The sequence below is a fragment of the Coenobita brevimanus genome, chromosome 71, assembly GCF_032717465.1.
Source record: "Coenobita brevimanus isolate Jiangsu-jjx chromosome 71, ASM3271746v2, whole genome shotgun sequence".
NCBI classification, from domain to species: domain Eukaryota; kingdom Metazoa; phylum Arthropoda; class Malacostraca; order Decapoda; family Coenobitidae; genus Coenobita; species Coenobita brevimanus.
This window is the reverse complement of record NC_137024.1, coordinates 415,325-429,452: the sequence shown is the minus strand read 5'-3', so window position 1 is coordinate 429,452 and position 14,128 is coordinate 415,325. Positions and strand designations below refer to the sequence as shown.

The 14,128-nt window shown below is 42.3% G+C and overlaps 1 protein-coding gene across 1 annotated transcript in view; it reads left to right on the top strand.

Moving 5' to 3' along the window:
* LOC145406606 (uncharacterized) overlaps positions 1-14,128 on the top strand; it is a 118,544-nt gene that overhangs the window by 78,249 nt on the left and 26,167 nt on the right. Inside the window, exons 13-15 of the mRNA XM_080277681.1 lie at positions 4,891-4,978; positions 6,445-6,506; positions 12,803-12,882. Coding sequence (XP_080133807.1) covers positions 4,891-4,978; positions 6,445-6,506; positions 12,803-12,882 — 230 coding nt within the window. The remainder of the gene's footprint in view (positions 1-4,890; positions 4,979-6,444; positions 6,507-12,802; positions 12,883-14,128) is intronic.

Sequence of the window (14,128 nt, the reverse complement as noted above, 5' to 3'; positions counted from 1 at the left end):
GAGTTTACCTAGGCAGGGTGTAGGCACAGAGGCACAGTTCTTGAGGACAACGGAAGGGACTCCATCGGGCCCATATGCCTTGTTAGTACTGAGGCCAGTGATGGCAGAAAATACATCAGCTGAAGAAATTTCAATGTCAGCTATGAGGAAGTTTGAGGGGGGAAGTGATGGAGGAACAGCACCGGAATCGTCTAAGGTGGAATTGGAGGAGAAAGTCTGAGCGAAGAGATCTGCTATATCAGTAGAAGAAATAGCTACAGAACCATCAGAGTAGAAAAGAGGAGGGAAGGATGATGAGTTAAAGTTGTTAGAAAGGTTTTTGGCAAGGTGCCAGAAGGAGCGGGAAGAATTTGAGTTGGAGAGTTAAGAGCATTTAGTATGGATGAAAAGATTTTTAGCAGAGCGAAGAACAGACTTAGCAGGATTCTGGGCAGAAACATAAAAAAGATGTGATTCAGGGGTGGGTTGGCTCTGGTACCTTTTATAGGCCCTCTCCTTGTTGTGGACAGCATTAGAACAAGTGCAATTAAACCAAGGCTTTCTTGCATTAGTCAGAGGATATGAGAAGGGCATGTATGCTTTCATGCCTGAGAGAATAACCTCCGTAATGTGCAAGGCACACTCAGTTGGCTCCTGGCCACGGAAGCAATAATCATTCCATGGAAAATCAAAGAAGTACTGCCTGAGGGCCTCCCAATCTGCAGCTCCAAGCTGCTGTAGGTCATTAAGGATAGAAAAGATGTAGGCTTGTTCACCAGGTGGATCAGTGAAAGGAGAAGAGAGCCAAAGGTGGTGGTGAACATTGAAATCTCCGAGAATGGAGATTTTAGAGAAAGGAGATGTGGATAGAATGTGTTCCATTGTAGAAGTAAGATAGTTGAAGAATTTTTCATATTCAGTAGAATTAGGGGATAAGTAAACAGCACTGATATATTTAGTCAGAAAATGACAGGAAAGCTGAAGCCAGAGTGTAGAGAATTCAGAAGAATCGAGTTCAGGAACATGAGAGCAAGATAAGTCATTGCATATATATATATATATATATACACAACAGCCACCTTTGGCTTTGAAATGAATATAGAGAGTGTACTAGGATACAGAAAAGGGTTTGCTGTCAGTTGCCTCAGACAGCTGAGTCTCAGTTAGGAAAAGAAGGTGAGGTTTAGAGGAGGAGAGGTGGTGCTCAACAGAGCTAAAGTTAGGGGAAAGGCCATGAATGTTGCAGAAATGAAGAAGTGAGTCAGACAGTGGATCCAGACAGCTCAAAGAGCCGTCACCGGGAGAGGGGCGGATGGTGGGGGTATTTATGGTCCCCCCCCGGGGACTCCGAGGCTATATACTGTAATGAAATGCCATGATTCGTTTTGAATTTTGGAAAAGGAAATGTAGTGTGTACTGTGCATGTAGTTTGGCATTGATAGTTAGAGAAACTTGTATTGGAGAGCATGCTGGCCTACTCTCTGTGTTACTGAGACACTGAAAAAGTTCAGCAAAGGGGGATGGTCAGGAACTAGTCCTGAGGGCTGATGAAACGGGAGCTCCAGCTCTTCCTGTCATCAGCTTTCCATCAACCTTGGGAGTACTGCCCTGCTCGACTGGTGCTACAGTGTACTCCTATTCTTGCAAAGAGCTACAAGAAGATTTAAATAAGCTTCATGAATGGAGCAATGAATGACAAATGGAATTTAATGTGGACAAGTGTCACACACTGAGGTGGTTTGGCCATGTGGAGAGGATGGAGGGTGAGAGACTGACAAGGAGAGTGTATGTGAGTGAGGTGGAGGGAGGGAGAGGGAGGGGGAGGCCGAGGATGAGATGGAGGGATGGAGTGGAGAGGTATATGAGAGAAGGAGGTGTGAGTTGGGAGCAGGGCAGTGAAATGGCAGGAGATAGGGCAACGTGGAGTCGATTTGTTTGTGGCCACTCCGTATGGGATTAAGGCGTCTGGCAATAGATAGAGATGGATAGAAGTGTCATATAATTAAGTTTGGTAAAAGTGAGAAGGACCTAGGAGTGATTTTCAGTAACAGACTATCTCCAGCTCACCACATCAGTGAGAAGGTATGTAACATGTATACATTGCTTGCTAATATGAGAATAGCATTCACATATACAAATGAAGACATGCTGAGAAAGATAATAACATCATTCATCAGACCAACCCTGGAGTACGCATCAGTAATCTGGAATCCTCATCCCAAAAAACACATAGATAAGACTGAAAAAGTACAAAGGGCTGCTACAAGATGGGTACAAAGTTTAAGGGATCTACAAAGAAAGACTGGAAAAATTGAATCTACCAACACTACAGGAGAGAAGGAAAAGAAGAGACATGATTATGCTATATAAATGCATCTGAGGGAAAGAGAAAATAGACATAAATGAATATATAACCTATGGGGAAGCATCAGCAAGAGGACACTGCAAAAAAATATACAAAAAGAGAGACCATAAAGACATAAGGAAATTCAGTTTCCTAAATAGGACAGTTGATCAGTGGAATGCACTACTGAGTGATATAGTGTGTTCCAAAACTATTCATATATTTAAGTATATGTATGATAAAAATGGTTTAATTCACGGGACAGTATGATTTTAACTCATTCCTGTAAAGATACAATTAGGTAAGAACAATCAGGTAAGAACACACACACACACACACACACATACTCTTTCAGAATTGCTGACCAATCTCAAACTTTCTATCCTCTTTCCCAAGCAGCATTTACAGTAATCATCGTCGTCACAAAGAGCAATTAAATGACACTATCCAGTTTTCATTTCCATACGTTTTTTATGTACCCTATCTACTTGTCATTTCCATACTTTCCTTTGTACATTACCATCTCCGTTTCTTTTTCATGCCTTTATTTTCTTGCGTATCTGACTCGGCATAAAGTTGACTAGCCTATGCCTGAGACCAGTAGCACTTGTACTTACCATGCACCTTCACTTGTCACCACTTTGGCACTAATATCCATTGTTCATACTAAATACATGCTAGGGCTTCCTCATTCAAGTCTGGTGTGACGGTATTAGCAGGATGCTTTTGTGACATACTAATGGCTCAGATGGAAGATCAGTACGGTTTGTTTTAATGAAATTTAAATAATGAAATTTCCATTCCTTAGTCTGGGATAAACATTATTTTGGAACAGCACACCACTTTTAATCACTTAATCATTAGCCTTCCTTTCTTCTAGTGAAGGCATATACTAGCTTATACATCAGCTTTGTTACACTGCATGTAAAGTCATAAGAAAAAGTATTGTTACCCCAGGAATGTTCGATGCTAAACGAACGTTAGCTGGGCTATGTGGGTGGGTCCTTGCTGTTCGCCCCTCCCCTATCTAGTGTTGCCATATCACAGTCCCATTACAAGAGTTGGAATAATGAGCAAGAATGAGCCATATGGCGGGGAAATATATAGGACGTGTTTGCCTAAGCGCCCTGCCGGGGATTAATAATGGAACTCAGCAGGTTTATTATTTTCCTACTATTCAACACTTACTATCTATAAAATACAACAAATAAATTATTATTTTTTTTTAACGATAGTCTAGCAGGGGTGCACGAGTTCATTTGTTTGCTTTAGATGGGTGGTTAAATGCTTCAGATGGATGCTTCAGACGTCTAGAGGCTGTTTTGGACGCAGGGGGTGGGTATACAAAATATTAAATCAATGAGACCGAACATGTATGATTATTTTCCTTCTACTCAACATTTATTATACACTAACCCTTGGCTATCACTCCCAGTTGGTCCCGCTATGGCTGCGCTATAGCCAAAACCGTGATAGCCGAATTGAAGAACTTATGGTAATAATTCTAATTGGTGCCATGACCTCAATATTTACCCCTAAGATACTTTTTTTGTATCACATATTAATATATAATAGTCTAAAAATGATCATGTTTTATGATGTGATCATGATTCTTATAAATACCCCTCACAGTTGATTCATTGATGTTATGCTTCTTCCCCATACTTTGCTTGGTCTCTCCATTGTCTATAAGTTTCACATTTCCAGTTTATCTGCATAACTTAGGTTCTTCCTTTTCTTAATTTCCCTGCCAGGTGCCGCAGCATTATGTTGGGTGATGGTAGGGGGATGAGGAGGGGGTACGTTGGCCATGGTCATATCATAAAAAAGGTTATTGTTCTTGCTGTCACTGTTCACGGTCTGAGGGCGCGCACTTGAATGGTTTGGTGGGCAGGAGACTCGGTCAGGCGGCCAATCAGCGCTCACCTGGCACTGACGTCACACGACCAATCACGGAGTGAAGCTTTTGTTGGCTGGGCGGAGCACTGGAGCCTGGCCTTTTTGAAATTTCGAACATTTGCGGTGCACGATAGCAGGCATTTAATGCATGATAAAGGTATTTGGGTAGTTTTTTTATATAGGCGTGATAGCAAGATACGCTATAGCGGAACCCGTGATAGCCGAGGGTTGAGTGTATGTAGAAAGCAGTACTGTACATATCATTATTACACTGTAATTTACTAACTTGGCTTGTATAGGCTGAAGTACTATCATACGTCTGGCATGGGTGCACATACCCATTGCCCGTCTGCATGTTTGGTGCCGACTTCAGACCATTCTGTTATATTGTATTTTTATTTAATGAATTTGGTGCCGGATAATAAAGTGTATTGTCTCTATCCACAGAGGCCAAACGATCTAATTAGTTTTTATTACTTCTTGCACAAATTCTAATGACTGCCTCACATAACCGACATTGACGGATTTGAGGTACAAACTTTCCTGTCCCGTCATTCCACAACACTTCGTCGTTGTGTCATAGTACATAGCTCTGAAGGGTAATGATAGTTTTTCTTATGACCTTACATTTGTCTGAAATTAATCATTCCAAATTTCTTGTCTTCCAGGTTGCCAAAGTCCTTGACAGCAAGCGTTCTCAAAATGTTGGAATATTTATAACAAGCCAACATCTTGACATAGCAGATGTTGAAAGTGGTAAGTCAGTGCGCCGTTACACCCACGAGCAAAAGGATGAGAGGGTTATGTATTTGGTGTGGTTTGTGTATATATCTGTTCTTTTGTCTCAATCTGTTACCAAGGTTGTGGAAAAACTATCAGCAGGAATTGCCCAAAATTTTGCATTGTGATTGAGGACCATCAGTGGAACATATGATTAATTTTTGATTTAAAAAGTTTGTAGGTCATAGGTCAAGGGTGGCTTCAGCTCAGAGTTTTGATGAAATATTGACCCAACTTGATGGAGTAGCTGAGGGACAGGAAAGGATGAAGTGATTCAGTTTCGAGAACCATTAGTCAAAGGTAAAGGTTGCAGGGCAAGGTTGAGTTTTGGTCGTAATTAGTTCTGATTTGATTTTGGCCAAACGTTGTAGAAATGTTTAAGGTTGGCAAAGGATGCACAGATTCCATACTGAGAACAGAAGGTCAAAGGTTAAGGTAACAGGGTAGAGTCAGCTTAAATCAATTCTGATCTGATACAAACCAAACCTGGTATATGGGTTGAGGTTCAGTGTGATTTTGAGAGCAGTCAGTCAAAGGCCAACAACACAAGGCAGGGCCAAAGGTTCAACCTTGTCCATTTACAGGAGCAGTGGGCACCTGTCATGTCCAAACATGCTGCTCATTAGTTTTAATGCATGGTAAAGATCAGAAGTGGGGAAGATGCTTAAGTTCATCACATCTCCATGATTATATTACATTTTTTCATAACTACACTGTAAAACCACAGGTGCTCACTGACTGTGTAAACTTTAGACTGATTGTATGATGTAGTTGTTGCACCCTCTGAGTACATCTTCTTGTATTACATTTGCTATTCTTATTATAATTGGTTTTGCTTTGTAATTTGTAGTTTTACAAATCCATCCATTTATCATCCAATCCTTTGTTGCCCCATGAGGAGCACAGGAACCTGGGGCTAGGCAAGTTGGTCCTGACATTTAAGATGAGAGTGACCAGCCTCACTCATCCCTGAGTGGCATTACATGAGCACTAAACCCCAATAACCCCTTGGATATAAACCTTCACCAGCTCAATCTGATTGGAGTGGCGTAATTACCCAGTAATCCACCAGACGCCAAAATTTAGTTATATGGTTACCACCCAGCTTAGTAATTGGTTTCCTGGTGTACAGGGAACCATTTGGCTTGTCACTCATGTAGAGTCACCCATAGGCAGAAGGAAGAGGAAAGAATGAAGGAAAGAAAGACATTTGAGGGAGCGTAAAGTCACCCATTGGCAGAAGGACGAGGAAAGAATGAAGGAAAGAAAGAGAGAAGAAGGTGAATGGAAAGAAGGATGGAGGAGAGGAAAGGGGAGGCACCCGAGAGCAGCACTACATCGAGTGTGTGGATGGTGAGTGGCCCCACCTACCACATGAAGTTTTACAAATACAGTTGTTAATATGCATTGTACGACTACTGTAAAATATTTGTTTGTTTCAGCTGTGTATAACTTTGACATGAATGTCCTGGACTTGGAAGTTTTACAACAGATATATGAAGTGGTAAGTGTTGTAATTTTATTTTAAAAAATTTGAACTCTGTGAATGGTACTTTATTACATAAGTAATTCATTATTATTGCAAAATATAGAGGACACTGAAGGATACGTGCTTAAGTAAGCTGATTCAAGATTATTATTGTTTAGTAGGACAGTAGTGTATTAATTGAGATCTTTCACATTAACCTGACCCAGATTTTTGTCCTTTTGTGGCTTATTTCACATAGCTCAGTGGCAGAATAAGATAACGGTACAATTCTGAATCCACTCCATAGCGTATTGTTAGCTTCTTGATATAGTTCAGAATTCAAGATTTAGTGCTGTCCATTTTAGACCAAGTTAGGAATAAAAGAATATAGTTGTCAGAATTTTGCCCATTATGCATCGGTGATGTTTATATGCAGCTCAGGATGAATTTCTCAGAATGGAGGAGGAATTACTGTATATAGCTTACAGTAGCCCCCTTACTGCTGGGGGCGAGTTCCAGATCAAGACTTGGTGTGGCTTTAAGCTAAAAAAGCTTGAAGGCCCCTTGTTAAAAATTTACATCAGAAGGTAAACCTGAAAACATAGAAAATGTAGGCTTAAAATATTACATACACACATACATCATCTAATCCTGTGTTACCCCATGAGGAGCATAGGAGCCTGGGGCTAGGCAAGTTTGTCCTGACATTTAAGATGACAGTGACCAGCCTCACACATCCATCCCTGAGTGGCTTTACATGAGCAATAAATCTCAACCATCCCTTCAATATAAACCTACACAGGCTCAGTCCAGTTGGAGCGCCTTAATTACCTACTGAACCACCAGGCATCATAGTTTGGTTCTATGGTTGCCATCCAGCATAGTAAATGGTTTCCTGGTGTACAGGAAACCATTTGGCTTGTCACTCAGTGTAGAGTCACCTGTAGACAGAAAGAAGAGGAAAGAAACAAGGAAAGAAAGACAGAAGAGGGAGGAAAGAAGGAAGGAAGAGATGAAAGGGAAGTCACCCGAGAGCAGCACTACATTGAGTGAGTGGATGGTGAGTGTCCCCACCTACCACTGGCTTAAAATATAACTTAAATTAATTACTTGTAAAGCCATTTTAAAACTACACAAAGAAATTTGCTACACAAGCCATTTTAAAAACTATGGTACACATAAAAAGCCACATAAAAAAAAATTATGCCTAAATGTGGCACTGCTGGGGGCTCTCCTGTACTAGAGAATATTGTCTGATGGCAGCAAGAATATAACAGAAAACACATTTTTGGGCTGAAGGGGCTAATAACAGAGGAAAATTAAATACCATTGAATGCTCATCAGGTCAAGGTGGTGATGATTATGATTGTGGTGGTGTAAAATGGTGAAAGAAGAGTTCTAGGCAAATGTGGAAGTGTGCATGGAAAAGTTTGAGAGGAGTGAGAGAGTGTTTTTGATTGGAGATATGAATGGAAAATAGGGAATGTGAAGATGGATAGAATAATTGGTGAGATGGGTGTGCCTGCAGAAGTGAATGAGAATGGTAGTGCTCTAATGGACATTTGTGTGAGAGGGGTGTGCCTGCGGAAGTGAATGAGAATGGTAGTGCTCTGAGTGAGATTTGTTTGGGGAGGAGGTTGGTGATAGCCAATACCCTCTTTAGGCACAAAATAATCCACAGGTATATATGGCAAGTGATGAGAAGGGTGGGTGGTGAACTAAAGGAATGGAAGGCAATGATTAATTATGTGTGTGTGTGGATGAGAGAATGAGAAGGTATGTACTGCACTGGATGCGAGAGCATACAGAGGTTGGGGGAATTGACTTTCCAATGATCACTTGGTGGTGATCAAAGTTAAGGTACAAATGTGATGGATGAAGAGATGGATAGAGGGCCAGGAAGAAGGAGTCCATGTAAAGGGAGGTGGAAAGGTTGCAAGAGGATGAAAAAAATGCAGAATATGAGACAAGTGGAGGAGTGATTGGGTGAAAATGATTTGGAGCAGATGGGGGAGGTGGAAGGTGTGTGCAAGATATTCACAGAAGAGATCTGTGCAGAATGTGAGGTGGTGTGTAGGGTGAAGACAAGACTAAAGGGGGCACAAAAGAAGAAAGCACATAACGAGTCGATGAGAAGCAGAGGCATGGAGGAAATTGAGAGATGGAATAGACTAAATGTAGAGAGGAAGAGAGAGGTGAAAAGATCAATAAGAGAGAGTAAGAAGAGAGTGGATGAGGAATTTGGAAGGAATGTAAGTGTAAAGTGGAGAGAAAGTAGGAAAATGTTCTGGAATGATGTAAAGAGAGTTGGACAGGATAATAATGAAGGTGGTAAGGGAGTGAAAGATACACATGGAAGATTGATAGTGGAGAAGGGATAAAAAATGAGCAGAAGGAGAGAACACTCTAAGGAATTGTTAAACATAGAGAATGAAAGTAATGCGAGTATTGTACATGTGGCTGGGGAATGGCTGGGAGAAGGAGGGAGACGAGAAGGGAGGAAGAGATCAGTAGGATGGAAGCAGTGGAAGCAAGGAAGATAGTCAAAATGGGGAAAACCCCTGGAAATAATGGAGTGCAGGGAGAAATGCTGAAGCACAAGGGAATGGTAGTAGTAGAATGGATGTTGAAGATGTGCAGATTGGCCTGGGAGGAAGGTAGTCCCTGAGGATTGGAAGTCAGGTATAATTATTCGCATGTACAAAAGAAAAGGGGAAAAAGAAGTGTGCGGTATTCATAGGGGCATTTGTCTTCTTAGTGTAATAGAAAAAGTATATGGTAGGATACTTATTGACAGAGTTAGGGAAATAACAGAGGAATTAGTTGGAGAAGAACAGGGAGCTTTTAGGAAGGGAAGAGGTTGTGTTGATCATATATTCATTCTTAGGTCTTTAGCGAAAGTTTCTAGAGAAGGGAAAGAAGTTGTATGTGGCCTTCATGGATTTGGAGAAAGCATATGACAGGGTGGATAGACAAGGAATGTGGAAAATATTAAGAATATATGGAGTAAATGGGACACTGTCGAATGCCATAAAGAATATGTATGAGGGCACCAAGGCTGCAGTGGGTGTTGATGGTGAACTGAGTGAATTTTTCTGTCTGAATGTTGGACTGAAACTGGGTTGTGTCACATCTCCATGGTTGTTCAATCTGTATATGGATGGAGTTATGGAAGAGTTACAAGGAAAGGCAGTGGATGTTGGAGTGGCAGCCCTAATGAGAGAGGGCAGTGTTTAGAAACTTTCTGTTGTGTTGTTTGCAGACGATACTGTATTGTTAAGTGAAGATGAAGGGGAACTACAAGGTTTAGTGAATGAGTTTGGGAGAGTGCATAAGAAATGGAATCTAAAGTTGAATGTAGAGAAGAATAAAGTTTCAGTTTTCAAGGGAAATGAAAGAACAGTGAATTTGGATGATAAGGAAATGGAAAATGTGAGTGCATTTAATGCTTGGGTAGTGTGTTGCATAAGGAAGGTGGTTTGGAAGTGAAGTGCTTGAAAGGGTACAACAGGGAAGAATGGTTGCCGGTTCTTTGAAAGCAGTAGTAATATTTAGGGAGGTGAGCAAGGAAGTAAAAAAGTCGCTGCATGATAGTATTGTGGTACCATCTCTAATATATGGAAGTGAAACTTGGACCTTGTTGGAAGGACACAAGTCAAGTGAGAGCAGTGGAAATGAGTTATTTGAGTGGAGGATGTGGAGTTACATGGAGAGACAAACTGACAAATGTGGAAATGAAAAAGCATTGTGGTGTGGATGTAATAAAAAGCCATAGGAGAAACACACTGGGGTGGTTTTGTCATGCAGAGAGGATGGAGGGTAAGAGACAAATGAGGAGAGTGTATGTGAGTGAGGTGGAGAGGGGGAGAGGGAAGGAGAGACCAAGGATGAAATGGAGGGATAGATGAAAGAGGGATGTGTGAGCTGGGGGGAGGGCAGCAAAACGGCAGTTGACAGGGCGACATGGAGGTGATTTGTTTGCAGCCACCCTTACGAGATTAAGGCATCAGGGTGATAGATAGATAGAAAATAGGTAATTCATTCAGGCCTGTGACAGTTTAAAATTTTATTCTAGCTACATCCAGGATATTTCATTCAGCTTAAGGGGAGTATTAGTTTGTGAAGGGGTTATTGGAGACTGTTTTTAACCCTGTCATTATACATGGTGTCTCCTAAGTTAAAAAGTGTGGAGATAGCAAGATCCTCTGGAGAGGTGGGGGATGAGGTAGCCCAGCCAACCTCCTCTATGCTGTCCATATCCCCATTCTCAAAAGGCTACCACCACCTCTTCCAGCTGGGGTTGGGGCTCAAGAGGGTCTCATAAAAGGTGGGGCATGAGGAGGCCCAGCAACCTCCTCATCCCAACCTCCAGTGGCCCACTGCCACCTTTTCTGGGTGGGGCTTCGACTCAAGAGAGTCTCAGGAGAGATGAGGGATGAGATGAACTTGCCATCCTCTTCTGTGCCTTCCTTATTTTTGCTGGTTTTACAGCTGGATGTCATTTCTGATGCCAATCCTCCCCATTTACCCACACTTTGGACAGGCACCGAGTTGGGTTAGCTTTTTTTTTTTTTTTTTTATGTGAGGAAGGAGGAACCAAAGGCAACGAGCCTGCAAAACTATTCCTTCCAAGAGAAAAACAAAATATAAGAGAGAGCCAAATTCAAGATCCGATCATATCCAGATGCCTGGACACACTGCGTTTGAAAAACTGGAGATCATAGGAAGTAGGAAATACAGACAGAGGGAGACAGTTCCAGAGTTGACCTGTTGCATAAATAAAGGACTGGGAGTAACGGTTAACTCTTGCATTAGAGAGTTGGACTGAAAAGGGATGAGAGTTTGCTGCTAGATGGGTGCTACGCGCCTGTCGTAGGGGTGGAGAAATGCATGCAGACAGTTCAGAGGAGCAGTGACCATTGAAGCAGCGATAGAAAAGAGATAAAGATGCAACAGTGCGGCGAAGAGACAAAGGTTGAAGGGAGTCAGTAAGAGGAGGAGAGTTAATGAGGCGAAAAGCCTTTGACTCCACCCTATTGAGAAGAGCTGTATGTGGGGAGCTTCCCCACACATGAGAGCTGTACTCTACACATGGGCGGATAAAACCCCTGTAGCAGCCGTGGCTCAGTGGGTTAGAGCGCTCCGCTCTGACCGAAGGGTCGGAGGATCGAATCCACCCAAGGGTCATTGGTAGACATCAGGAAGGGCATCCAGTCATAAAATGCTACACGCTCCAAACCAAAGTCCCCTACCCAGGGGCAACGCCTTAGCCCTTATCCAAAAAAGGGGTACCTGGTGTAAAACTCACTCTGTAGAGTCAACAATCGTGCAAGGGTAAAGAAGGAACGGAGTCGGCTTAGCACACCTAATCTCTTGGAAGCAGATTCTACAAGAGATGTAATATGATCTTTCCAAGACAAGTCCCGAGTAAATGAAACCCCAATCATGTTCAAGGATGATGCAGGATTAAGCTGAATATTATCAAACGTTAGTGGGTATACCTGTGGAAGATTTTGTTGGGCTGATGGGTGCAAAAACTGAGTCTTTGATTCATTAAAAACAACAAGATTATTTTTACCCCAGTTAGAGATATGAGCCAAGTCAGACATTAGGTGTGCCATAGCCTCATCCCTTGTTTGTTGAAGTAACTGCTGAGATGGACACAGCGGGAATCGAATGGAAAGGTGAAGGGTGGAGTCATCAGCGTATGAGTGGATAGGGTTAGATGTACAGCTTAGAAGGTCATTGATGAATAAAAGGAAGAGAGTTGGTGATAGGACAGAGCCCTGAGGAACACCACTGTTAATAGATCTAGGAGAAGAACGATGGCCGTCTACAACAGTGGCTATAGCACGACCAGAAAGGAAGCTGGAGATGAAGGCACAGATAGAAGGATAGAAACCGTAAGAGGGCAGTTTGGAAATTAAAGATTTATGCCAGACTCGATCGAAAGCCTTAGAGATGTCAAGTGCAATGGCAAAGCTTTCACCAAAGTCCCGAAAGGAGGATGACTAGGAGTCTGAAAGGTAGGTGAGAAGATCGCCGGTGGAGCGTCCCTGACGGAACCCGTACTGACGATCGGAAAGAAGATTGTGATTGGAAAGATGCTTTAAAATTTTTCTATTAAGAACAGACTCGAAAACTTTTGAGATACAGGATGTTAAAGCAATTGGATGATAGTTAGAGGGTTGGGAATGGTCACCCTTCTTTGGGACTGGCTGAATGAGAGCAAACTTGCCCCCCAGTGGCTGGGTTGTTTAAAAGTATCAATAATAAAGTAAAAAAGACCACTGGCATGCAGGGGTTAAAATGTATGTTGATCTTTATTTCAGCGAGGGACAGACGGGGAGGTGGCCATGATCAAGGTGCAGGTGGAGGCAGCCCCAGATATCCCACTTGACAAGCCTGAACAGTGAGTACTGTATATGCCAGTTATAGCATGTTTGTTCTAACCTGAAGAACATCCTTACCTTATCCATATCAGCTCAGTTGATGACCAATTGTAGTCAGAGTGGAGGATCATTTTAGTAACCAAGGAGACCCATTCCTAGCTCATAATGAAGGTTCATCAATTTCTATGCAAGGAGACTCATCCTCACATCATAACAAAGGCTTTTTGAATTTTGTGCAACAGATTGTTTAGTTTTGTTTCGTTTATAAAGCCTCCAACATGCTTGTATGCATCGGCTTTGGTCACCTAATGGTGGCTGTCCATGCTGCTTGATCTCTAGCAGCCTCCCTTTTCAGTCCCTTGTCTCTTAGGTCATACTCTGTGACCTTGTCTTGGGTCTTTTTCAGTCTGCCTTTCACAGCCCTACCCCAGTGTTAACACTTCTCAATTTTGCACCCAGTTGTCATCTCCCATCCTCTCCACATGCCCAGAGCATCTCATTCCACCTCTCCTCATCACAGCACCAATATACTCCAGTCCCATCCTTCCATTTTACTCTCCCATTGTAAACCTAGCCCCCCCAGGCCTCACATTCAAGGACACACTATACATCCACCAAATCATTGTTATTTCTGTACGTTCGAGCCAGGAAATATCCTCTTCCTTTACTGCCAAGTTCTCACTACCATTCAATGTTACACTCCTAACATATGCTGTATACAAATATCCTTTAGCATGGAGGGGAAACCCTCTGTGTGTCAAGAGAGGCAACAGCTCCCTGAACTTCTTCCAACCTCTCGTCACTCTATCCACAGAGCTAGCTCCAGCCCCACCTTCAGCAAATAACATGTCCCCCAAGTAATAAAACTCTTCCACACACTTGAGAGACTCACCAGCAAGATCAATCCTTTCACACCTAACAATCTCCATATGCTTTCCCTGACACACTGCACATGTGAAATCAGTATTATCTCGCAGTCTACCTCTAATACCACTACATCTCTTATGCAGTCTCGTAACACAAACGCTGCACAAGATGGAATTACTTCCCATGCCCTTATGGCAAATCACACATGGCCACTCTCCCTTCTTTTTGACAATACTGCCACGAACCCTAGATATGATCACCTTTGTTTTATCTGCATTTACTCTCAAGCCCTTGTGCCCCATACCATCTGTCCACTTCCTAAATCTTTCGTCTGTCTGCCTTTCATTCTCTGCAATCAACACCAAATCATCTGCATACAACGTCTCCCATAGGAATCCA